Source organism: Amphiprion ocellaris, chromosome 2, assembly GCF_022539595.1.
Source record: "Amphiprion ocellaris isolate individual 3 ecotype Okinawa chromosome 2, ASM2253959v1, whole genome shotgun sequence".
Taxonomy (NCBI): domain Eukaryota; kingdom Metazoa; phylum Chordata; class Actinopteri; family Pomacentridae; genus Amphiprion; species Amphiprion ocellaris.
The window spans coordinates 40389317-40413127 of NC_072767.1; the positions used below are offsets into that span (position 1 = coordinate 40389317).

A 23811-nucleotide genomic window follows, 5' to 3' on the forward strand; every position below is an offset into this window, starting at 1 on the left:
TCAGAAGGCAAGGTGCTTTCCTGCTTCTTTGAGCTTTTGGATGCAGTGAAACTGTTCATGGAGGAGAAGGACAAGCACTATCCTGAGCTGTCAGATCTCAAGTGGAAGATAGATCTAGCTTTTTTGGTCAACATGCTGTGTCACTTGGACAGACTGAACCTGACCCTGCAGGGTGGGTCAAAAATACCGCCTGCTTCGAGTGGCAACAACTGATTATAAACCAGATTTGAAAAGGATTGTTGAGGGCAAGGAAGGCTAGAAGTCCCACTAAGCAACATGCATGGTAAGAGGAAATATGCTATTGTAAATTATTCTATTTTGGTTGTAGACATGAACTGAACATTGGACTGAGAGTTTGTTTGTGAGACAGTGCACAGTGATCACTGTTGAAAATGACTGGCCTGTGGTGTTAGTTCTGTGGGACTCCATTTTTGTCATAATCATGTTAATGTGTGACATTTACAGTAAATCTGGCAGAGCAGAGGTCTCTATGTGAGAGAGAGAGTGAGGGATGGGGGCAGTTCATGGGTATGATGGGGCTCTTTGCAGTAGCACAGTAACAGCTGTGGCTCTGAGCCTCTGACTGGTTGGCCACCCCTATTTTAGAGGTTTAATCACCAAGGAGTGACTTCAAGCGTTTATTGATAGCTGTGAGCAACTTACACTGAACAAACGTTGGTTTAAACACATTATGAATTACAATATAGTACAGCGCACCCAAATACTATAAAATATCATTATAGCAATAATATGTCTTCACAGGAGTTTTATTATTGAAAATGAAATATTTGTAATGTTCATTCAGTAGTTCAGCATTGTGACGCACGGAGGCCTCACTTACAATATAGGCAATTTAGAAAAGATTTCAGCACATAAATAAGAAACCTAACAAAAGATCATAAAAGTCCAAAGGGATTAAAATGTAAAAATGTATCTATTATGTGCTCATATACTGCTTTTAGCTGCCAAAGGATGGTGGTAAATGAATGTTTTACCTCATTTCTCACTTGCATATATATTTGTGGTGCTGTAATGAATTAGATTTGTGGTGCATATGTAAAGAAAAGATATTTGAAAAAGTGCTGCAGTCTGGCAGGCTGATGTCAGCCTTGATGACTTCATGGTCTCCACTTCTGCAGCATCCAAGACACTGTCAAGGGCTGAGGCGTGGAGAGGGAAAGAAATATTCAGGAAACATGCATGAAGAGGAGGAATTAAGGAGGAGACGGCAAACATGCTGCAGAACGGTGTTTATCTCCATGTTTTATTAATAAACTAATAGTGAGTGGCTAAATCGAGATGATAGCAGAATATTTTGGCCTCCAGAATATTAAACGTGGTTTATTGGGAGTTGAGGTGTTTTGATGTTCAGTTCTAAATATTAAAAGGAGGAGGTGGAGGCTTTGCTGCACAGGCTCCAGCAGCAGGGATGTAGGAGGGGTAAAAGGGGTAGAAAGCCCTCCACCCGCCCTCTCCCACCTTCCTTCCTCTCTCCCAGCCTCGCAGCGTGGCTCACTCCCTCCCTCCCTCCCTCCTTCTCTCTCAGGCTCTCCCTCACTCAGGCTCAGGGCTCTCAAGATCCAGGTCGGGAGAAATCGCGGCGACAATCTCGGAAGCGAAGATGCGGGGGGTCGTGGCCGCGGGAGTCGCCGTGCTGTGGGCGCTGCTGGCCGCTCTGGTGCCCGGCGGCGCGTCGGAGCTGGCGACGGTGGTGCAGGAGCAGGTCAAGCCCGAGTCCACGCTGCTGAAGCCGAAGGTTATGATCGCCATCGTGGCTCGGAACGCTGCGCACAGCCTGCCGCACTACCTGGGCTGCATCGAGAGGCTGGACTACCCGAAGGAGCGCATAGCGATCTGGTGAGGGATGCAAAAGTGGCAACACGGGGTGGGAGGGGGAGTTTCTGGGTGACCTGAATCCTACTTTTTTTTAAGGTAATGTTTGACGAGGATTTCTCCAAGTGTGCGTAAATGCGCATTTCCAAAGCAGGCGTCGTTCCCTTCAGGGTACATCCAGTACACGATGTAGAGGGTGGTCTGCAGTGGAGCATGTTGCAATGAAAGCAGCGTGTGTCCGCGTTAATTATAATAACAGATTGTCAGTGTTGTGCTCGGAGACCTGTTGCTGCGCTTTTTCTTTTTTTTTTACGACGCACTTACCTCGCGTGTCTGCCGGCATCCAAATTGAACACTGAGGGGAGAAGATGAAAGAGCTGTTGTGCATGTTAGTGTTAGACTCAACCCTTAATCACGGTCCCCCCCTCTGCGTCTGATTCGGCACAAACCTGCGGAAACTGGGCGGTGAAACAGCAGGTAGGAGAGTTTTGGGGGGAGGTGGGAGGTTGTGGGGGCTCACATCAGGTAGGGTCCGGTGAGATAATAGAAAGTCATTAAAGTGCAGGTGAAGGGATGAAAGGAGACATTGAGTCGATCTGACAGCAGGACTTTGGGGGTGGGAGTGTGTGCAAGAGTTGTGCCAAGTCATGCGTAAAATGTGTGTTGTGCGCCCTTGTGTGGTGTGGATGTGAGTTATGCAGGCAGATGGAGCAGATAAAAAGAGAAATCAAAGAGAATGTGATTATCAAAGTGCAAAGGGGATGAGAAAAATGTGAGATTGAGGGGCATGGTGGTGGGAAATATGTGCAAAGCTTTTGCCCGGAGCCCGATTGTATCCCTGGGCTGCTTTTGTTTTGTTTTTTTTTTCTACCCCTTCCCCTTCAATGAATGTCTTGCTTTTGTTTGCAGAAGGTCTGTTTTTAGTTCAGAGACACTCACACTGGAGAAATGCAATACAGAAAGAGAGAGAGGAAGAGGAGACTTTACTCTGCAGCAAAGTGCAAAAAAAGGGGGGGTGACTGAACTACCATGGCTTTGTGAGAGGTTTAGCCAACAGGGGAAGGGCCCCATCAGTTATGAGTGGCATCTCTGGACCCTGCAGACGGAAAAAAACAGTGTGTGCTTGAGGTGAATCAGCCACACAAGTAAATTTGTTGAAATCAGGACCACTGACATTTATTATTCGAGAATTAGGACACAAAAACATGCACAACATCCAAATTACAGGCTGTTTTAGATGATTATAGCCTCAAATATTCCCACTAACACTCCCTTTATGTCATAAAATATTCTGTTATTTACATTGCAAGTTTATTATACAGTCTGTTTTACATGCAGTAAGATTTATTTGTGAACATATATCTTGACACAGGCTTATGTAGCACATGGAAAACATAAATTTGCAGGATGAGGGTCACCCAAGAGGCTTTTAAATGATCAGGCTGTAATATGTGGCAATTGGAAACAGTGGAAATATGTAAAACAGCTTTAATGCTGTGGAAGTGATGATTTGTTTTGAGCAAAAATAATTTTAAGTGGCTCTTTGTGGTTTAATTCATAAAGAAATGATGCGTTTTAGTAACGTTTTCACTGTTGTATTATGAACCGAACCCACCCAATAAATGTCAAATACATGCTGAAGTGTTTTACAGTGTGTTATAGAGATGATTTCAGTTTAATACCTAAACATTAGGCTAATTCTGAAGCCTCTCAGTGGGACTAGAAATGCTTTTCAGATGAGTTGTGCAAGGATAAAGCAATAAATCTTCTTCCTTTTGACTTTCCACTTGACCTCCACTCCACATTAGTGCTGCTAAAATTTACTTTTATAACATTTTAGTCTTTACCTGGCAGCGCAGAGCAGCTCGGGAAGGGGATGACATGAAGCGAGAGGTTCTCCAGCTGGAGAAGAGCCAATAACTTTGCGGTTACACGAGACATATCCTCACCCAGTGGCTCAGTTGTTGCACTTTGCTGCTATAATGGGCTTGTTTCTATAGATTATGGGCTGGCTGATGTCAACTATAGGGGAACGGTGCTGCTGTGAAGCTTTACTTTGGTGTGGGGACACAATGTTCCTCACTTTAGGGTCCTCCTATAGTCTGAACAAGCATCAATGCAGACGCAGCAGGAAGGAGTGGAGGAGGATGCAGATGATTAGATATAATTTGGAGGTTATGATTAAAGAGGGAGAGACACCCGAGTCTTTTTACACCCAGATTGTCGTTACACCAAATTAGGAACGTGTCATTTTAATATGTACATGATGTGCATGTGAATACAATGTATAGATGAGCAAATATGTACAGAAAGATTATAGGGATGCACAGCTGTAAAGTGTTCTGCACCGAGAAGTTAATTAAGATCCGATGGTGTTACCATGTGATCTTTAGGGGGGTTGTGTCCTCTCTGTGTGAAAACACCAATTTGCCCTCCTATTATTAAGTGATAAATATATCAAATATGCCCTCCTTTCATGAACCCTGTCAAAGAGTGTGTCACTTGTTATTTTTCATGTATTTTTGAGAACACAAGTACTAAAATCACCTGTAAGTGTTCTGAAAGGTTTCAGAATCTCACAGGTCTCATTAAATGTAGCTTGCAGAAACATTGGAGAACCTGCTGCTGTCAGGTTGTGTCTTTAATACGTACCTGCAGCATCACACAGCAGCAGAAGCGTGTCTTTAAATTGAGAGTGATGTGTGTGTTTGTGCACGTGGCACAGCGGCGGTAACTTTCCAGTCAGTAAATAATGCTGCGTGTTCTTCTGCACATCTGACAGGTCGACTGTTACACAGACTCCAGGTTTATACGGTGGAAACTGTTTGTTGTAAAGCTCCTGGGTGAATCCTGAGCTCCATTACCTCGTTTACAGAGCTATGTGGGGTTTTTTATATGCTGGAGGATGCAAGTAAGCAGTCAACACCATGGCTAAGCAGATTTTGAGGGTTTTATATGTAACAAACTTAAGGAATCGACCCTGTTTGCATGCAAGACGAAGCTTTTTGTGTCATAATTCTCATGCAAAATCAGAGTGAATTGCTCCAATATTGCAACTTGCCATTGTGTAAAGTTGATTTGCTGTGTTTGTGCAGAGTTCTAGGTGAGCTGGTGTGCTCGAGCTGCAGTGACCGATGATGTAGCGTTACATTTAAGCTGTTTTAAGACAAAAATGGATTATTTTCATGTAAAAACTCATAAATATGTACACAGATATGAGTTTTAGGGGTTTAATTAATAAGCAAAGAAGGACTTTAAGATAAGTCTGTCATTACACACAAAATTAAGTGTCGCCGTTTTATTACTCTGCCAAGGAACACGGCGAAGTTATGTGACAATCGGCATCTGTCCGTCCGTCCATCCGTCTGTCTGTCTGCCTGTCTGTCTGTCAGCAACATTACTCAAAAATGGACTAACAGATCTGGATGAAATTTTCAGGGAAGGTCAGAAATGACACAAGAACCACCTGTTTAGATTTTGGTGGTGATGCAGCTCATAGTCTGGATCCATGGATCTGTTAAAGATTTCTGTATCATTGCCAGATAGCGGCACGGCGTCACTGTAACCATGACAACAAGTGAACACTACGTTAGCTGCCTGCTGATGATCACATTAATGCGATCCTACTACAAATGCAGACTTATCGGGACTTATCTGTTGGAAATCATACAATGACTGAGCAGCCTTGGTGGAGTATTGCGCTCTCTGAGTGCTTTTCTTGTTGTGTTATGCGACTGGGGTTTTTAGCACCTCAAATAAACCTAACATTCTTTCCTTCTGGTCCGTTTAAAGGATAATTTCACCCCTATTTTCCCCCAATATCCCAAGTCTTCATTCGGAAAGTTTTACATCTATTTATTCAGGTGAAGAACAGTTTCTGACATTCCATCTCTATGCTGTGTTTCTGCAACAAACTCAGTTGTTAATTAGACTTTTTTTTAATCCAAATTATGCTAAAAATCACTAAGAAGGCTTCTCCTACTTCTGTGTTGCTTCTAGTATCACTCTCTAGCCTTCAACAAATGCACAGTCACAGTTTGCTCTTGAAAGTATCCTCCCTTGGATTCAGGGCATTTCACCAAAAAAATATGATCACATCTTGGGAAGCTTCATATCCTGTTGCTTGTAAAGAGTTTTATATTCTTTCACCTAATTTGTAATTGCACATTTAAGATGATCTCTGCTGTCTCTCACACCCATTTCACTCAGGATTTACAACCACAAACATGTTTTCTAAAATCTCGGCAGGCTTCTTCCTGATCTGTGGATGTTGTGAGGAGCAAAGTTTCCAGTTTGAGCTTGCCTGCCAGATGATCAGATCATCCAGATCAGATCTCCTCCACCCTGTTTCTCCAGCTCTGACTCTCGCCTGGGATTGGTCAGTGAGATCTGCCTTCCTTCAGAAGTTTTCTCTCTGCAAGTGGGCACTGGTCTCACAGAGAGAGTCTCACTCTGCTGTTAAAGAATGAAAGAATGCAGGGAATTAGAGGTAGAGGGCGATGGTCGGGCCGAGGGAAGGTGGTCAACAATGTTGGGAAATGACCTAGAGGCCAGGGCATGTTGGTTAATCCACATTCCCTCAGTAGCTCCACTAAAGCTGCTCTGCTCTTCACCCTGTTGTGTTTCTCCTTTTCCATCCCTTTGTATCTAATCAAGCAGAGCAATGCTGCAAAAACATTTTTAACTGAAATTTTTAGACCATTTACTGTTATTTTACAGATTTTGCCTGTTTTGTGAAATTACAGATAATAACTAGTAACACTATAGAAAAAATATTGATTTACATGTAGTAAAATAACTGTAAAATAAAATTAAATCTTTACAAATGGTAGTTTTCTCTCTGAACATTCGGCTAAATTACACTACACTATTTTACTGTATTTACTATATTTTAAAGATATTTGCTGTTATTTGTTTAAAAAAAAGTGTATATTGGGAATTGAAAAATCATAAATATTTTTAAAACAGTTTGTTTTGAAATCAGAATTCTCTTGTTTTCTTAAATTACCGATAATAACTAGCAAAATCACCAAAACAAAGTAAAGGCTTAAACAATATATAATGTCCTCATCAAAAATCTGTACTTTAATTTCTTTTTAAGTTTGTTTGTTACAACATGTGGACCTTTTTGTTTTACTGTATTTGAATTTTTTAAAAAAATTATCAAAAATCCCAAAATGTTTTTAGCAAATTTTCTGTGCCTCTAAAGAAAAAATATGTTGATAAAAATATTTTAAAAAACTGTTCATATTTTAACGACTATTTTAGCAAAATCCCCTCAAAATTTTTAATTGGCGTCTTAACTGTAACAACAACAACAAAAAAACTGTAAAGAATTTGTTGTCCTGTATAGTTTGACTGCAAAATATATACAGTATTTCACTGCTTTGTGCCATGTCTTTTCTGATACCTTTGCTGCCAGATTCACAATTACTTCCTGATTTTTTAAAATGTTTTTTACAGTGTAAGGTGAAATTTAACACTCTAAACGACAATTTATACTGATCATAAATAGATAAAACTCTGAATTTTGATGCGTGTAACTGTCAAACTCAGTAGGTTGTCATGGAGCTGAGATGTTTCGGGAATTATTTTGTTAAAAACAGGGTAAAACATAAACCAGTGACTTTAGATCATTTTCCTTCCTTCTGGGAATAACAGATGTTGGGGAGTGACTAGAAATTGCAAGGAATATATGAGGAGGTATGTTATGCATCAATTATTGAAAACTACTGAAAGGTTAAGTTGAGAATTTAGCAGCTTTTATCCTCAGTCAACGGAATTTTACACGCTGCCTACAGAAGCAGCTTCAAAGGAAATCATGCAGGATTTCGTAAACTACGTTTGTCTTGACATTTGGAGCAGAAAACCCTGTAAAGTTTCAGGCCAGCCTGCTGTTATTTCCCTCCACACGCTGCTTGTTACCCGCTGCTTATTGCCTGCTGGCGGTGTTCATGTGCTGAAATGCTTTCCCAGGTGCTGAGCTGGGGGTCGACATGATTTGTGGACTTGTCAGAGATGAGCTCAATCTGGAAATCAGACCGCTGACATCACCTGCCTTCCCCAGAGGGCTCAATGTCTTTTTTGTTGTTCATTTAGTCATTTATCATCCAACCACTTATCCCATATTTTCTAAATATCAGTGTGCACAGAGACAATGATGTTTGGGCTCTGTGGTTTGGATTTTCATAGTTTTGACTGGATGAATAGTTTTCATCAATGCAGTTTACTGGCAAAAATCATATACAACCACAAATAAACTCTTTAACAGTCATGCAGTTGGTATATTTCTTATGAATAATGAGACAATTGTAAACCTGGATGCATCCCCAAAGCTTCAGGTGTGACATGACTATATAGGTGAAGAATTTCCATGCTGCAGGACTCACTGACAGATTTGCTGTGTATATATATAATTCTGCTCATGTCAGATAATGAGAGAAGTTTTATGTAGTTATCCTGGATCTACTATATCATGTCATGAGGAGGTCTGGCCCATATGATGTAATATAACATGACATAAACAACGTACCTTGTAAGTTATTTTGACAAATGCGCTGAGTTATGCAGTAATAAATGGACCAGAACAAATTGTACTTGAAGGCTAAGTTTCAGTTTTTCTGACTGTATGATTGATTTATTGTGACTGTGCTGTTGCATGTTGCAGCACTTCGGTTTGAAGCCAGACTTTGCTTTCGAAGTGACTTCAGCAGTGAGTTTGGCATCATCAGGAGGCATGTTGTATTTCTTCTGCCAGAGGCCAAGCAAACAGCCTCCAGTCTAACAGCAGCAGTCTGTCCACTGAGAGATCAGACTCTACACCAAATGTCTGATAAGAAAGCAAACAACTTGACCCTAAATTTGTAGCTTTGCCGAAGTTTTGCTCCCTGACACTGTTCGCAATAATTCTTCAAAGTCACTGACTTATTTTCCTGCAGCAACATGCCTTTGCAAAGGCAGCACCTTGAATTGTTCAGTGCACTGCTGTTCTCAGTCAGAATACGTCCCAAAAAGTGCACTGTGAAAAAATTTAACGCTTTTAACAGTCATTTTTTGGAATTTCATAGATTTTCTGAGTTGCTAAATTACAGATGTTCATTATTAAAATTACAGAAAAAAAGCACAAATTTACTTCTACTTTAATTGTTAAAAAAAAAAAAACAAGAACAAAAAAACAAAATAAACAACAAAAAAACAGGCTAAAATTAAATAATATCCACATTAAAACATGTATATTTACAAATATAAAATTTGGTTGTTTTACAGTCTTTAGATGTAGAATTATATTATTGTTTCATTGTGTTTAAATCAGAAAATAATCAAATTATTTACACATATTTGCCATTATTTTAAAGAAAATGTATCTAAATTAAGAAATAAAAAATGCTGAATAATTTTTTCAGCCGTTGATTTGCAGATTATGCTTATTTTGTTAGTTATTAAATAATATCCACATCAAATATGTAGTTTTTATAAATAGTAATTTGTTCATTTGTTCGCTGTATTTGAATCAGTAAAACATTGTTTTTATTTTACACATATTTGACATTATTTGAAAGAAAAATACATTGAGAATTTTAAAATGCAATTCTTTAAAACTGTTATGTTTCAGATTTCCCTCTTGTTAAATTTCATATATTTTGCACAATGACAAAAACATAATAGTTTACCTGTACACTATAAAAAAAACACAATAACAGACCAAAGCTATGAATAATGTTCATATCATAAACTGGTATTTTTACAAAGTAATTCATTTTTACAACATTTGGCTGTAAAATTACACTGTTTTACTGTATTTAAATTTAATCTGCCATTATTTTCAGTACTGTTTATTTATTTGGCACCATGTTTGATTGTTGCATTAATCAACAGTATTTAACACTTTGTTTTGGCGCCTTTGCTGACAGATTTCACTGACTTATTTTTACAGTGGAAATGCAACCCCTGTATTGATCAGACTTTGTGAAGTCTGTGCTTTTCCTTTTTTGCTGAACACATCAATAATTTTCATTCCCTCTGAATGACAGCATGGAAGAAAATGGAAAGGTGGCTCTTGTTGTGAAGGTTATCGGTTTTGTGATGTTGGACGGTTGCCGGTAGGGGGTTTCTCCTCGCCAGGTGTGTTACCTGAGGGCCCTTTCCCCTGTGGGAGCTCGGCAGGGAAACAGGGATTGTTGTTGGTGTTGTCACGCAAGAACTTTGGCCATTATGGGAGAACAGTTTAAACAAGTGTATGGAATAAATTATCAGGAGGGTATTGTGTGTTATCTTCTGCCGACAACGTGGGCATTTGTCAATGATTATCAGCATGCTGGTGTGTGTCAGCATCTATTAGATCACAGTGCTGGAACTCGGAGCTAAAATAGGCTTTAAATTTTCTGCAGTCTTCTGGTACAACAATAGCTATGGATGTGCATGTGTGTTTTAGATGGGTATGTGTGTTGCATTACGCACATAATGAGCATGTGTTCTGCTCTGGCTCAGCCCCTGTTTTCCATTCAGTTTCCCATAATAACCCATAAGGCCCACAGTGAGCCAGAACTGTGCAGCAAAACAGACCACAATCATCTGTGACCTCCCAATCAGAATCACCTGAGGAGCCCGATTCTGCAGCCGCATCCAATCCGTGGGAAACTTTAAAACATCTGCTCCCATTTTTGAAATATTCTCCAGAAACTCAAGGCGACATTTCCCAGATAGGCAGCTCCAGATGACATAAGCTCAGCAGAAGAAGATGCTTCCGTCTTTTTTCACCACATACTTCTGTCTGGAAAAGTGAAGTAATCTGCAGCTGATGTTGTGTATCTCAAAGGAACTCAGTTACCCATATCTTCTCCTTTTCACACAACATTTGACATCAAAGCTTAGTTACAGACACAACTAGTTTAAATCGAGTCTCGAGGGACTTGAAATAGTCAGAAAACCTCTGGCAGGGCCTTGTTGCCACCCTGCTGTGAGAAAGTCAGCTGATCCAACAGCCTGTGTCACTGTGGAAAGTGAAGTTTCACCACTTGGTAGCAGTGAAAATCAGGTCTGAGTGCAAAAAAGAGTCTGTTTGTAGTAAATACCTACACTGAAATAAAGTAAAACTACATATAAAGATGCGGTTACTCTGCATTTCTGCCATAGTCTTGTTTCCATAATGTGTTTTATGTTCATTTTGAAGCAATAAGCATGAGAAGATGTTATTAGAATGAGCAAAACTGAGAGAAGATGATCCTGATTGGTGATGGAAGCACCTTTTTTGGATAAGGCTCTGGCGTAGCTGGCATCTAACACGACTTGTCTTCACGTCTGGAAAACATAAAACATGGACAATAGCAGCTGCCATGGAAGAAAAACTACAACTTTCCTGATTTTAAAACAGTTCCTGAGGACTTGTTTTGTGTGTTTCTCTTTATCTTTTAAGGATTTCAGCAGCTAATTGTATTTCTGATGTCTTCTTCTGATGACACTACACAGCCCAGTTTGTTTGCTCAAAGAACTTGATGGAAACAAGTCTTATATGCATTTTCTTCTTAATTTTAAAAGAAGTTTGCTTCATCTTCACTCTTCTGGAAGGAACTAAACCCCCCAGTGTGTAGGTCCAGCTCTCAGTACTTTACTTTGCTGCTATACTAATTGAACTTCTTGTGTTTATGTTCCTCTGTACCGATCACATTTTGTTTTCACCCAAGAAGTAAATCTTTCAAAATATGAAATTGGGTAGTTTGCCTTTTAAAAAATGCTTGGTATGTTCCTACAACACTCTGATCTAGTAGTTTATAGCAAATATAGCTAAAATGGGAGTGAATGATGCATTTTTGGGGGAATATTTTCACCATAAATTAGTACACGTTTAGTAGTCTGGTGAGTATTCCCAGCAGCAGCAGCAGCAGCACAGTGGATGTCTGCAGTGAAGGACCATCATGCAGTGCAACAGTGTGGCTTATTGATGTGTTTTTTTCAGTGGAGAAGCTGCCAGACACATGGCCTGTGGTTGAAATGAGCTTTAAGTGTCACTTTGAGAAATGCTGAGTCACATTTTTTATTGTATCACTCGAATGGCTGCAGGGAATCTGTGGGAAAAGGAACTTTCTTTCACACCTGATGATGAGGCGTTATTACTAGAAATTACTATGCGGCATTTTCCAAACGCTGTGACTTCAGAGGCTCAGTCTTTGCCAGCAACCAGCAAATTCCCTGCAGAGCTGCGAGGTTGCAGCTGATGATGCTGTACCTGCCAACAGACCGACCTTTCTCCTCTTCGGCCTGCAGCATGAACGTATTCATGGGAAACTTTCCGCTTTAACTCCGACATATCTGTCCAATCAAGTGCACCAAACGGAGTGACTTTACTTTCCGATCCCTGGAAGTGGTTGTTCCTGCACTTGGCTGCAGGCTGTGGATTCTTGCTTAGATGCCCCATGTGTTACAGCACACTTCCAGCAGCATTGTCAGAGCTTGGCAGCAGAGCAGAGATCGAGCTGGCAAACACTGAAACGCAACGGCATCCTGGTATGAACAGAACGCTCTCATCTGGAGAGGAAGGAGGCCTGGATATGAAACCAGATCAGATGACGTGAAGGCAGGAAAAAACAGGCCAGGTACAGTGATCAGAGGAATGTTTTTTATGAACAGTGGAAGATTCAGTAGAAACACTCTTGTATTCGCAGAGGAAATCTAACAATAAACTGTCTGAGTGTGTCACTGTTTAACTACAGTGTTCCCCTCCCTCCTCCCAACATTCACTCATCACTTCTTCCATCTTCTGAAGCCAGAATGTGTTTCACATAATGAATTGCTGTGATTGTGTGACTGAACCTGCTTTGAATGTTCATGTAGAGAACATATTTAGAAAACAAGTGTTAATACATCCTGTTATTGACATGAATTAGCATTTAAAGGTGGTGTAGGCAGTACTTTTTGGCCATCTTTTTTATCACCCTTTTCAGACGGGATACGCAACATTGTCGGCTTTATCAATCTGTTAAAGTAACGGCATTCGGTTATTCAGAGGTAGACGACTTTTCTGTTAATGTTCTTCATTGGTTCATTTAGACATACCTGAGACAAACAACAGAAAGAGTCACGGAACGCTAGCAAAAGTTGCAATACCTGTGAAATTGAAAAGTACATCAAGGGATGTAACATACATAATAATGCATTAATAAACAAAATGTTACCTCTAAACTAATACCAAGCCTATAAATGTGTCCAAATAACTAATCACCTCATTTGTTAAAGATTTCTTAAACTTTGAAAATTCTGTCCATGTGTGATGATAATCTAATTACTACCTAGTGAACAGTAAAATGAAAATATCCTGATAGGTGTGACGGAAAGAACAGCAGCTGATAAACTGTGACTGTATAACTATTCTCCTCTCTGAGGTGAAGAAAACTACACAATGTGGCTTCTTCTTAGATCCTGATAGATCCTGTCTCCATGTCGGGGATAGATATAGCAGAATTACTGCTTCACATGGGTGAATGCGTGCAACTCTATCGCTTTGCAGATGCTTACATGCTATTTGATGCTGCAGGTATTTAATAAACTCAGAGGAGAGATTTCTGCAAACACCTGGAAGCAACAAACTGAAATGCATCATACTGCAATAAGCTTGCATTAGTAAAGAGGCCTTGCAGAATAAGCAGAATCTCACTGTGTTTTAACCCAGGCATAAAGAAGAATTTAATCAAATTGCCAGAATTTTTCCTCAATTTATCCATTCTCTGCACACATTTTCCTCATTTAAATATAGGTTTTATGTCACGAGATAAAACATTTCACTTTATAACATAATAAAAAGTGTATTGTTGTAGCAGGGAAAGTTAATTGTCATATCTAGAGCCTGATATTTTTGTTGGTTGGCGGATAACATCAGATGATATTGACCTGTCACAGAAACACAAATATAAGGGGTAATGAAAACTACAGAACCTGATATAGAAACAGATGGTGTGGATAATTTAGAAATGGTTTCATCACATAGTTTGTGCAGCAGTACGATACTCTCAGTATTGTCTGCAGCACATGTAGCAGAGAATCACAGCTGAGCAGATTCTGATGCAGCGTCAAGCTTTATCTTAATCACTTGTTAAGTATTAGCCCTGAAAATTCAGTGATGATCAGGCTCCGGTTTTAGTATAATATGTTTGTATGTTGGGAAAATGTGAATATATGTTGTTATAGCATCAAAAAACACAACAAAACTAACAATTTTTCGACTTTATAACATGACACTGATCCATTTTTTTGTGGTGTGGCAGTGATACACTTTCATATCGTTAGAATTGCTGCATATTCATATGTGTGCATATATTCTAATGTAAATATTCTGCAAAAAGTAACAGTTTAGAGACTGGAACTTTAACACTACAGTCTTCTATAGCAGTGAAAACCGGCTTTCTTTAATGTTTAACCATGATGAATATCTTGTTCTTGAATATAAACGCTGAACGTTACACTCCGGTGCAACTCCGCCAGCCTCGGCTTCTTGTGTTGACCCTGAGACTCATGAGGAATTTCAGTCAGGAGGTCCCGTCTCACCGACCTCCCCTCCTCCCTTCATCTCCTCACCCGTCCACCCCCACCTCTTTCTCTTTCACCCTGTTAGGCCATCAAGAATCTGACAGCCACGTCAGCCCACAGACTGCACAGCCGAGTCAACGCACTGGCATAGTTATTATGTTTTAACAGCATCCACGTTCAGGTCTGAAAGAGGCATTCTTGCTCCTTAATTACACGCAGCACCCAGTCATTATTGGCAGTGATATTAGATAGTTTATTGAATCAACAGCCAGCTGACACTCGCCTGCTGGATCCTCTCAGACCTGTGTTTACCTGAAAGGGCCGGTTTTAGAGACAAGCCTCTGTGTTTAAGGCCAGATTATTGGACACTTTTGTGGAGGAGGGAGGAAGAATGACAAAAGAGTGGTGAAGTAATGTTAATAATAAAGGTTGGTTAGAGGGATTACAATGAGACCGATGTACCTGTAGATTTGCTGCAATCTGACTAAAGTCTAGTGTTGATTATTGGAATTTTTGAATTTTTATTAATGTAAAATTTATGCAGTTAGATTTTTTTTGTTATCAGTCTATTCACTTCATTCGTCCTGAGAGGGGAAATTGTTTTACAACAGTAACATTCATGCATGCAAACATTTAGTATATTTGCAAACTGCTTGTTTAGTCTGGCAATACAGAGTTTGATCTAATCTATAAACCACTGGATGATTGTGAGCTGGTATAAGATGTGGAAAAGAGGGACAAAGCTAATGTCAGCCAGAACACTGGACACTTAGAGCTACACAGTATTTTCAGTATCTCTGTAATATTACTTCTCTACTTCTTTGCACAGTATAAATTTCTGCATCACGTTTCACCAATATGTAATGTGCATTATTTCATATTTTCATTTTTCAGGTGTAATATTGCAGTTTCATGTGTATCATCTCATTTTCATTTGCAATATTCTTATCACCTTCATGTACAGCATTGACAATATGTCATTTTCATTCAATTTTTCAGGTGCAGTATAATATTTTATTTCATTGTTTTGTTATCTTGTATGATATTACTTGTTACCCCAGTATAATTGCCACCGTTACTTTTCACTGTTTTGCTACAGCCTTTTCTTAGTTTACTTATGTTATTTCAGCTATGAATTGTACTTTCATCCTTTTTCTTTACTTTCGTATCTTAAGATAGATTGATGCATGTATGGAACATATTGCAACTTTGCTTCTTTGACAGATATTGTAATTGCAATATGAGTATCAATTTTAGTTGGAATAGGCTTTTTTTCATATGTTAGTATGATTTATAGGCCATTAGCATCACATTCACTCATTTTTGTTAGTATTTTGTGGCATTATCAAGAAATTGTGGCTCCTGTGATTTGAACGTTCTGCAATTTTGCTTATATTTCGACTCATTGTTCAGCTGTAATCATGTCAGTGTGTCTTGTGCACGCACATTTGATAACAAGGGAAGAGCTGTTGATCTGTGCAGTGATACAGACAGGGAGTGGTGGGATGTGTAGGTGAAGGCATGTGTTGACCAGATGCTGATCATAAAGGCCGAGCAGGAGAGAGGAAGCCTGTAACTCCTAAAGCTGCAGGCAGCAGAATAATGAGGCAGCAGCTTACTGTAAACTTCAAAAAAAGTAAAGAGGAGACGCAGCATGACGGTTAGGGTCGGAGATATGTGGAGGTATGGAAGGATGAGAAGGCGGATATAAGGCTGGATTATGTTGCATCACAGTTGTATCTCCATCTGCTGTGCGAGGACGCACCCACAAAATACTGCAGAGGTTTGAAGAATAGAACAGGCCTGAGCACAGCTGAAGGGTTTTAAAGCAACTGGAAAGGTTTCCTGACTTGGCACTGGGGTCATAGTGCAGCACAGTTCAGCTGCTCGGGCTGATGTTGCCCGAAGGTCAAGGAAATTGAGGAGAAGAACGCATAGAGGACTCTAAAATAGAAGGAGGAGAATTACATCCCATAAAAATGAAGGAGAGGCAGAACATGAGGCACATGTACAGTATATTGTCAGGTATGCATGAGCTTTGCTTGATCCGGGCAATAAACAGAAGTCTTTCTTGGTTTCTCTCTATTTGTTTCGCATGTAGACGCCGTGTGCATTCGCTGCTTTGATGTGTACATCACTAAGTTTCCCCATATCCAGAAATCATACGGCACACTGAGATGCAATGTGGGTAATGGAAAATCACACAGTGTACTCTGAGTGCTTAGTGCTCGGAGGGGCTGGGCAGGAGGAGGGGCGGCTTCCAGGATGTGCTCGCGGAAAAAACTGACAAAAAGAGAGTTAAAAAGCAGCATTAATTCTAAAGAAATTGATGCATTTTTATCGCTGGTGAGTTAAAGCAGCAAAACAAATGCTGCTTATTACTTAACTCATATTTTAAACCTTCTCTTGTCAAGTTTGCGGCTCTTTCGTAGACACTCTTCAATCTTCAACTAATTACCTGAACAAAGAGAGACAAGAAGAGGCTTTAAAAATACAAAAAATAGGACCTTAATGCTATTTACTAAGCTGAAGTGAAACCATAATTTGTTTTAATGCAATGTGAGAGAAACAGAGTCAGTCCGATCATTTTATACGTTTGGAAGAGGCTTTAATGAGCCCTGTGAGGGATTAACTAAACTGTTTTAAACCATTTTGGTACAATTTTGCATATTTTTACTCTAGATTTCCCCATAAAACAAAGCTGTGCACACCCAAATCCCCCCTTTTCTTGCCCTTCTACCTCACTCATCCTCACTGTGCCATAAATGTACACATACTTCACTGCATGTTCCAACTTTAGTTTGTGTTAAAATCTGTGCCTGGAGCTGAGTCTGTCATCCAGAGATGGCATGTAGGAACACATTTATTTCCCCCAGCGATGCCTGCAGTTTAGCAGTTGAAGAAACATGTAAATATGTGTGCACATCTACTCATTACCAGCGAGTCAGGTGTTTCACTGTGTGCCTCGCCGGCGATAAAAATCAAAAAAGAAGCAACAGCTTGTCATCAGTGTAGTCAGTTATGCGCTCATGCATGTGCTTGCATATGCACTCACCACCTTTTACACACAGTCGGGCAGATATATTTAAGATTTTAAATGAGCACTTCTGCTACACGCAAATAAGCGGTCACTGTGCTGTAAAACAAACAGGACACAAAAATGAATGTCCTCGTGTCTGTAAGTTGCAGGCAGGCACACGCACGAGATGCCATTAAAATTATTGACCTTCACTCCAGCTGGTTGTTTTGTTGGATCAACAGTTTATCTGTCTGACTGAAGGTGATTGAAATTCCAAACACAAGAGAGCTGGCTAGCGTTTGAGTGTGATGCAGGACTGTACATGCATCTGGGTGGTTATTTCATGTGTGTAATTTGTTCTCACGTTAATGTGTATGCATCTGTTTGTTTATCACATGGAAAACAGGTGTTGTGTTGCTGTTTTTTTAGCATAACCAACAAGAGTTATCTTCTCTGTGGACGGTTCATGTTTGTGTTTCTATCTCTGTCCATCCACTCTAAAATTGGGTGTGATTTTGGACACAACACAGCAAAGGAATATTACAGCAAGCAGTGGAAAACTCCATCTCACTATGTGTGTGTGTGTGTGTCTGTGTGTGTGTGTGTGTTTCTGTGCATACATGCAAGCTGCTCTCACATTCTGTCCACCTTTCCTGTTTAAATGACGTCTGAAATGCAAAAAGAGGCAGCGACAGGTGATATTTATTTATCCGATGCCTCCAAAAGTGTAGCGATAGCAAAGTGGGATTTGGGGCTTGTTTACGCTTTTAATTTCTCTTGCACAAATTTATTTATACACACATCCACGCTCTTGCTAACACATACAGTGGCCACAGTGTCTTCTGTGAGTCAGCTCTGCTGGCTGAAGTGGAAATCTCTGCAAAGACACGGAGATGCAAACCACAGCGATGACAAACCAGCAGCTTTCTTTCTCACTGACATCATTTTGTGTCAGTTTACCTTTCCAGTATTTAGGTGTTAAGTTGTTCACACATCAATATTCATATTTAAATGAAGCAAAAGATACATGCAGGCTGAGTTATTTGAAGTCTTTACACAGGAGTTCTTTGTTAGAAACCTGCGATTGTTAGAAAAGCAGCAGCCAGTCTGCAAAGGAGGGTTTCTGTCTGATTGTTTTCTTAACCAGAGTTCCTTAGAGTCATGTCTGTCTGCACGGTGACTCCGCAGACTTTGTGCAGCAGTGCAGTAAATTAGGCAGCAAGGACACTTTGTAACACTGAGGCTGCCTGTTGTAGCATCAGACAGTAATTAGAATGTTTTCTTCCATAACATGATCTCCTGAATGTCACAGCTCAGACCGTCTCAATATCTCCTCTGTTAAATCAAGCTCTCTAAGTTATGTTTGGCTCTGAAAATCATCCAGATGTAGTGTGTTTAGCACCTGAACAGGCTGTAATTGAAACTCATTTGAATGTGTTTTTGTGTTTCAGGGCAGCAACAGACCATAATGTGGACAACACCACGGCCATGTTGAGAGAATGGCTGAAGAGAGCCCAGCGTCTGTATCACTACGTGGAGTGGAGGCCGATGGAGGAGCCCAGGTGAGGTTGGATCATTTTAACTGAATTTTTGTGTCTTAATAGATTGCTGAAGACCAGTTAAGGGACTTTTTTCTTGCATCAGGTCTTACACAGATGAGTGGGGTCCAAAACACTGGCCTCCGTCCAGATTCAACCACGTGATGAAGCTGAGACAAGCGGCACTGAAGGCTGCACGAGAGCGATGGGCTGACTACATACTGGTAACCGCTTCGATTCATGTGGAAATACGCTCATATGTCACCTTTTATAATTAATGGTTGCATAGCTTTATCATCTGCTGTTTACAAAAGTTAAATAGTGAATCATACAGTAAATATGTACCCAAAACGTAAGATTTAATGAGGAGATTTTGGTTGGTGGTGGATTGAGCTGTAGCAGCAAACGATGTTGGCATAAGTGGATCAGCAGATTAATTGAGAGAAGATTAGGATTAAACTATAATAGTTGTGCTGTGTGAAATGATACAGGTCACCTGATGCTGGTGGAGCAGAAAGTGATTAGGGAGAAGCGAATGATGCCGATCAGCTGATGCAAGTCTGACTTCTCTGCTTGAACTAATGCAAAGCTTAGTGTAAGCACTGAGAGTGTTAAGTTAGCTTTTCAGATTTGCAAATGGCAAAGTGTTGTTTGGATTTGGATTTGACTGTTTTTATCTTGTACAACCTGATGTAGAATTCAACAGTATATGTGAAATTGTGACTAACTAGTTGATGTTAGATGATTTTTCTTGTTGAAAAAATATTTGCTCAGATTATTTTTGATTAGATATGTAGTGCTTATGTATCCCCCACACTCATGGACGTGCAGATGGTGACGCACACTCTTCCTAAATGCATGAAGGCTTCACGCTGGATTACTGTCAAATTGTCATAAAGCTTCTGACATGACTGATAGACTTTTCAAACACAAACACAAAATCAGTCACTATGAGGGAGGATACAGACCTCTATAACCTTGCATTAACTTGTGGATCTATATCAGAAATCATGCATTTGACAGCTATAGACACATTGATTTTAAGAAGTTTAATAAATGAGCTGTAAATGTAAGAATTTCCAGTATAATACATTTAATATTTTCTGTGCTTTTGATCACACACAGCAACGTATTACAAGATGCTTGTTTATTATACATTTCTAGACTTGTTTGTATTTTCATTCAAAAGACTGTGTATGTTTTACAGATCATGTTTTTACTGGTGTTTTTGTAGTTTGCTAGAATGTATAGCAGGGAGAGATCAAACTGCGAATGAAACAGGAGTCCAGATTCACAATTTCTTTTACTGCCGATGCGCTGTTTCTCACCAGCGTGCACTGTCATGATAATGTGTCCAGTTCCTCCTTCTCATTCCATGTCGAACACTGGAGCCCTGCAGCTGCGACCTCAGTTAAATCTGTGAGGGTTTAGCACTGAGGCCTCGGGGTGGAGCTGGGATTAGGCCTTTATTCCTTTGTGGTTTCTGTACTCAGATGTTGCTCCTCTTTAGTTTGTAGATAGCGACAACCTGCTGACCAACCCTCAAGTTCTGAACCTGCTGATGGCTGAGAACCTGACGTTAGTGGCGCCCATGTTGGAGTCTCGCTCGCTCTACTCCAACTTCTGGTGTGGCATCACCCCTCAGGTACAGTCTGGACTTAATTCATCCATTTATCCATCCACTCAGCTACATTTATCAGCCTCATGTTCTTTATCTCCCTCCTCTCTTTCAGGGTTACTACAAGCGAACGCCAGACTACCAGCCAATCAGAGAGTGGAAGCGGCTCGGTTGCTTCCCCGTTCCCATGGTGCACAGTACTTTCCTGGTGGACCTGCGCCGTGAATCCAGCAGAGATCTGACCTTCTACCCTCCTCACTCTGACTACAGCTGGGCGTTCGATGACATCATGGTGTTTGCTTTCTCAGCACGTCAAGCAGGTCAGTTTGAAGCTTTCAAGTCGCAGCAAACTACCAGATTTGTAGTGAAGATGCAAATGTCTCATGACAGCTTCACCCTGCTGACCTGAGGATCATCAGCGACTTCATTACATAATTATCAGTTAGTTGCAAACTAGTTTTTATTTTGCAGATTTTATGTCTTTTTTTTTTTTTTTTTTTAACATGCATTTATTGTTACTACTTTGGGGTTTCAGTTTTCCAGTACTCTGTGGGCATCAACACCACTCTTGGCAAAGTCTGCATGTTATTTCTACACTTTTTGCACCTCACATGTCATTTTATGTTGTTTAAATAACATGCAAGATGGTTTGTCCTAACAACACTGCATGCAGTGCAATGCCAAATGCAAAAAATGCATTCAATGAACTTAAAACAAAGACTTAAAAACACACTTTTTCATGATACCAGGCACCTGCATGCATATATGTATAACTTTTTAAGAGTCATCAAGCAGTATATTTTGTTGAGAGGGTTTCTGTTTAATTACATATTTCATGTACACTCTAAAGTGACAAGTGAGTGCATGTGGGAAAAGATATGAGCATCCAGCGGTAGTCTAATTTCTAAATGTTTTTTTGGTGAAGAAGCTACACAAGCCTGTGTGTATTTGTGTTTATATGTGTCTTAAAGTGTACACGTGTGTGCAAATGCCTCGTGCCAGCTTCACCTCTTTGACCTGAAGATCATCAGCGACTTCATTACATTATTAGCAGTTTGGCTGCCAGACTGGTTTTTATTCTGCAGATGTGCACTGCAGTTTAACATAGAGGGACTTTTTTTTATTGGGTTTATGCACATGTCTCAGATTAAGGTAGATGAGTGAGAGCACAGATAAATGCATCCATGTGCGTGACTTTGACTGAGTATGTGGGTGTTTTTAAGTGTGTAACAATATCAGTGTTTGTAGATTTGTGTTGTTTGACTTGACTAATGATCTAGAAGAATCAAACAGGATCATTAAATTTTCCTTTTCGTAGACAACAAGGGTGTCTGGCAATCGCCTGAAAAGAAAAACATGAAAACATTCACACAACCACTAGCAGATGCAAACACAACGACGCTGGCAGAGTGTCGTCATCTCTCATGCTGGTTTCAGCACTTAGAGCAAGTGTATGCAATTATGCAGGATTTAAGAGGGAATATTTAAGCTTTGAAGAAAGATCAGAACTCTTCTTCTTACAAGTAAAGTCACTTCATAAGCAATATGTCATCCTCTTGCTTAATTAAATACACTCCTCTGTAGCAGCTTTGCAGAGACAGCCTTGCTTGGCAGGTTTTTCTTTTGCTACTGTTACACTGCACAAGGCTGCACAATATTAGACAAAACAACTGACACTGTAGTATTTTTCTTTTTGTGGTATATATTGCAAAATAATTTCTCATTAGATGACTTGAAGAACTATTTGGAATAGAGTTAGAATGAAAGAAATTGCTTTAGAAATTAATTTGGAACCTTTTTCATATGGTTCAGATCTGACTTTTGTGGTACATATTTAAATGGTCAAACGAATTTGATGTGTTGCCTCCTGTAGTGGCGACAGTTGCATGACACTGCTGCCTTTTTTGGCCAACATCCTCTTTTCTGTAGCTGAGATATTTTCATACAACTGACACTGTGTTTCCAAATCTTCCTTTTCAGTGTTTCTCTCCTGGTTGCTGCTCATTTTGCCGTGCACATGTGGAGCCTCCATGCTGACAAACTCTGCGTCTTGTTAATAAAGAAAAAAACAACAACAACAAAGAGTATCCAAAAGCCTATAAATCTGAGAAAATAATGCTCGATCAGACAGATTTCATTTGTAGACTAGTCACAGAAAATGAGAACTGTGTGGATTTTCTTTTTGTATCAAACAGTATGAAAAAAGCTGTGCCCTGCTTTGCATTGCTCATCACAGTGCAGATGCTGAAAAGATATGTTGCGCAGCCGAATGTTGCACTTCATTTTAGCTTTCAACATTATCCTGAAAATGTGGCCGCAGTGTTCCCTGTTCAGCTAACGTTAACTAGCCTCACTTTCAATCAGTGTAGAATAGTAAACCAAACAAAACCAAAATGTAAAGCATGTGCATGTTTTGATTTAAATTTAATTGAAACAGGCCCCAGTGTATTATTTTTTTACTCACGAACATAAAAAATATGTTTACTTCTATTAATTGTAGAATGTTTATTTACAGCAGCAACTTTTTTCTGATTCAGACTTACTTTGGGATGGTTGTTGCTCGAGCTAGCAGGCTAAATCTCATAAAAAGGAGGCATGTGATTGGTTGAAAAGTGAGGCCAATGCCATTTAAAATTAAATGGTTTGAAGAAATAAAAGGAGTAAAATATGTGCAACAAAAATTTGCTCCATAATAATAATTTGAATATTGAATCATCTAAATTATTTATGTATTTTACACAACTTAGTATGTCTTTTTAAAAGTTGTTTCATTACCAACTTGAGATTCCCTACTCCCATTACTCCATGGGTAGCTTGTCCAACACTAACTCTTGCTCATTTCCTGGAGGAGCTGCAGCCTACGTGATATCATGAAATTGACTATAAATAGTACACCGTTTTGTGGCACATTTTGCATATAATTTCTATGCTTTTTGCACTTTTTGTGTGTCATTTTATGGCAATGAATAATACACAAGATGATTTATTCCAATTACATGATGTGAATTGGAATGCCAAATGCAACAAAATGCATTCTGCAAACAAGTGACTTAAATACTCTCCTTTTCATGATATCAGGCTCTGGCATGCAAATAAATAACACTTTAAGAATCACCAAACAGTTTATTTAGTAGAAAAATCTTCCATGTACTTAAACATTGCATGTAGACGCTAGAGTGAAAGAGTGTGTGCATGTGTGAGGAGGTATGAGCACCCAGAGGTGGTCTAAATTTTTGTGTGAAGAAGCTACAGAAACCTGTGTGTATTTGTGTTTTTATATGTGCTGT

General features: G+C 39.7%; 1 protein-coding gene across 1 annotated transcript in view; it reads left to right on the forward strand.

The window, feature by feature from the left end:
* Positions 1 to 1511: 1511 nt before the first annotated feature.
* Positions 1512 to 23811, forward strand: part of colgalt2b (collagen beta(1-O)galactosyltransferase 2b) — a 33951-nt gene continuing 11651 nt past the window's right edge. Inside the window, exons 1-5 of the mRNA XM_023274198.3 lie at positions 1512 to 1857; positions 18820 to 18930; positions 19013 to 19130; positions 20417 to 20551; positions 20640 to 20844. Of these exons, the coding sequence (XP_023129966.1) occupies positions 1622 to 1857; positions 18820 to 18930; positions 19013 to 19130; positions 20417 to 20551; positions 20640 to 20844 (805 nt within the window). The 5' untranslated portion in view covers positions 1512 to 1621. The remainder of the gene's footprint in view (positions 1858 to 18819; positions 18931 to 19012; positions 19131 to 20416; positions 20552 to 20639; positions 20845 to 23811) is intronic.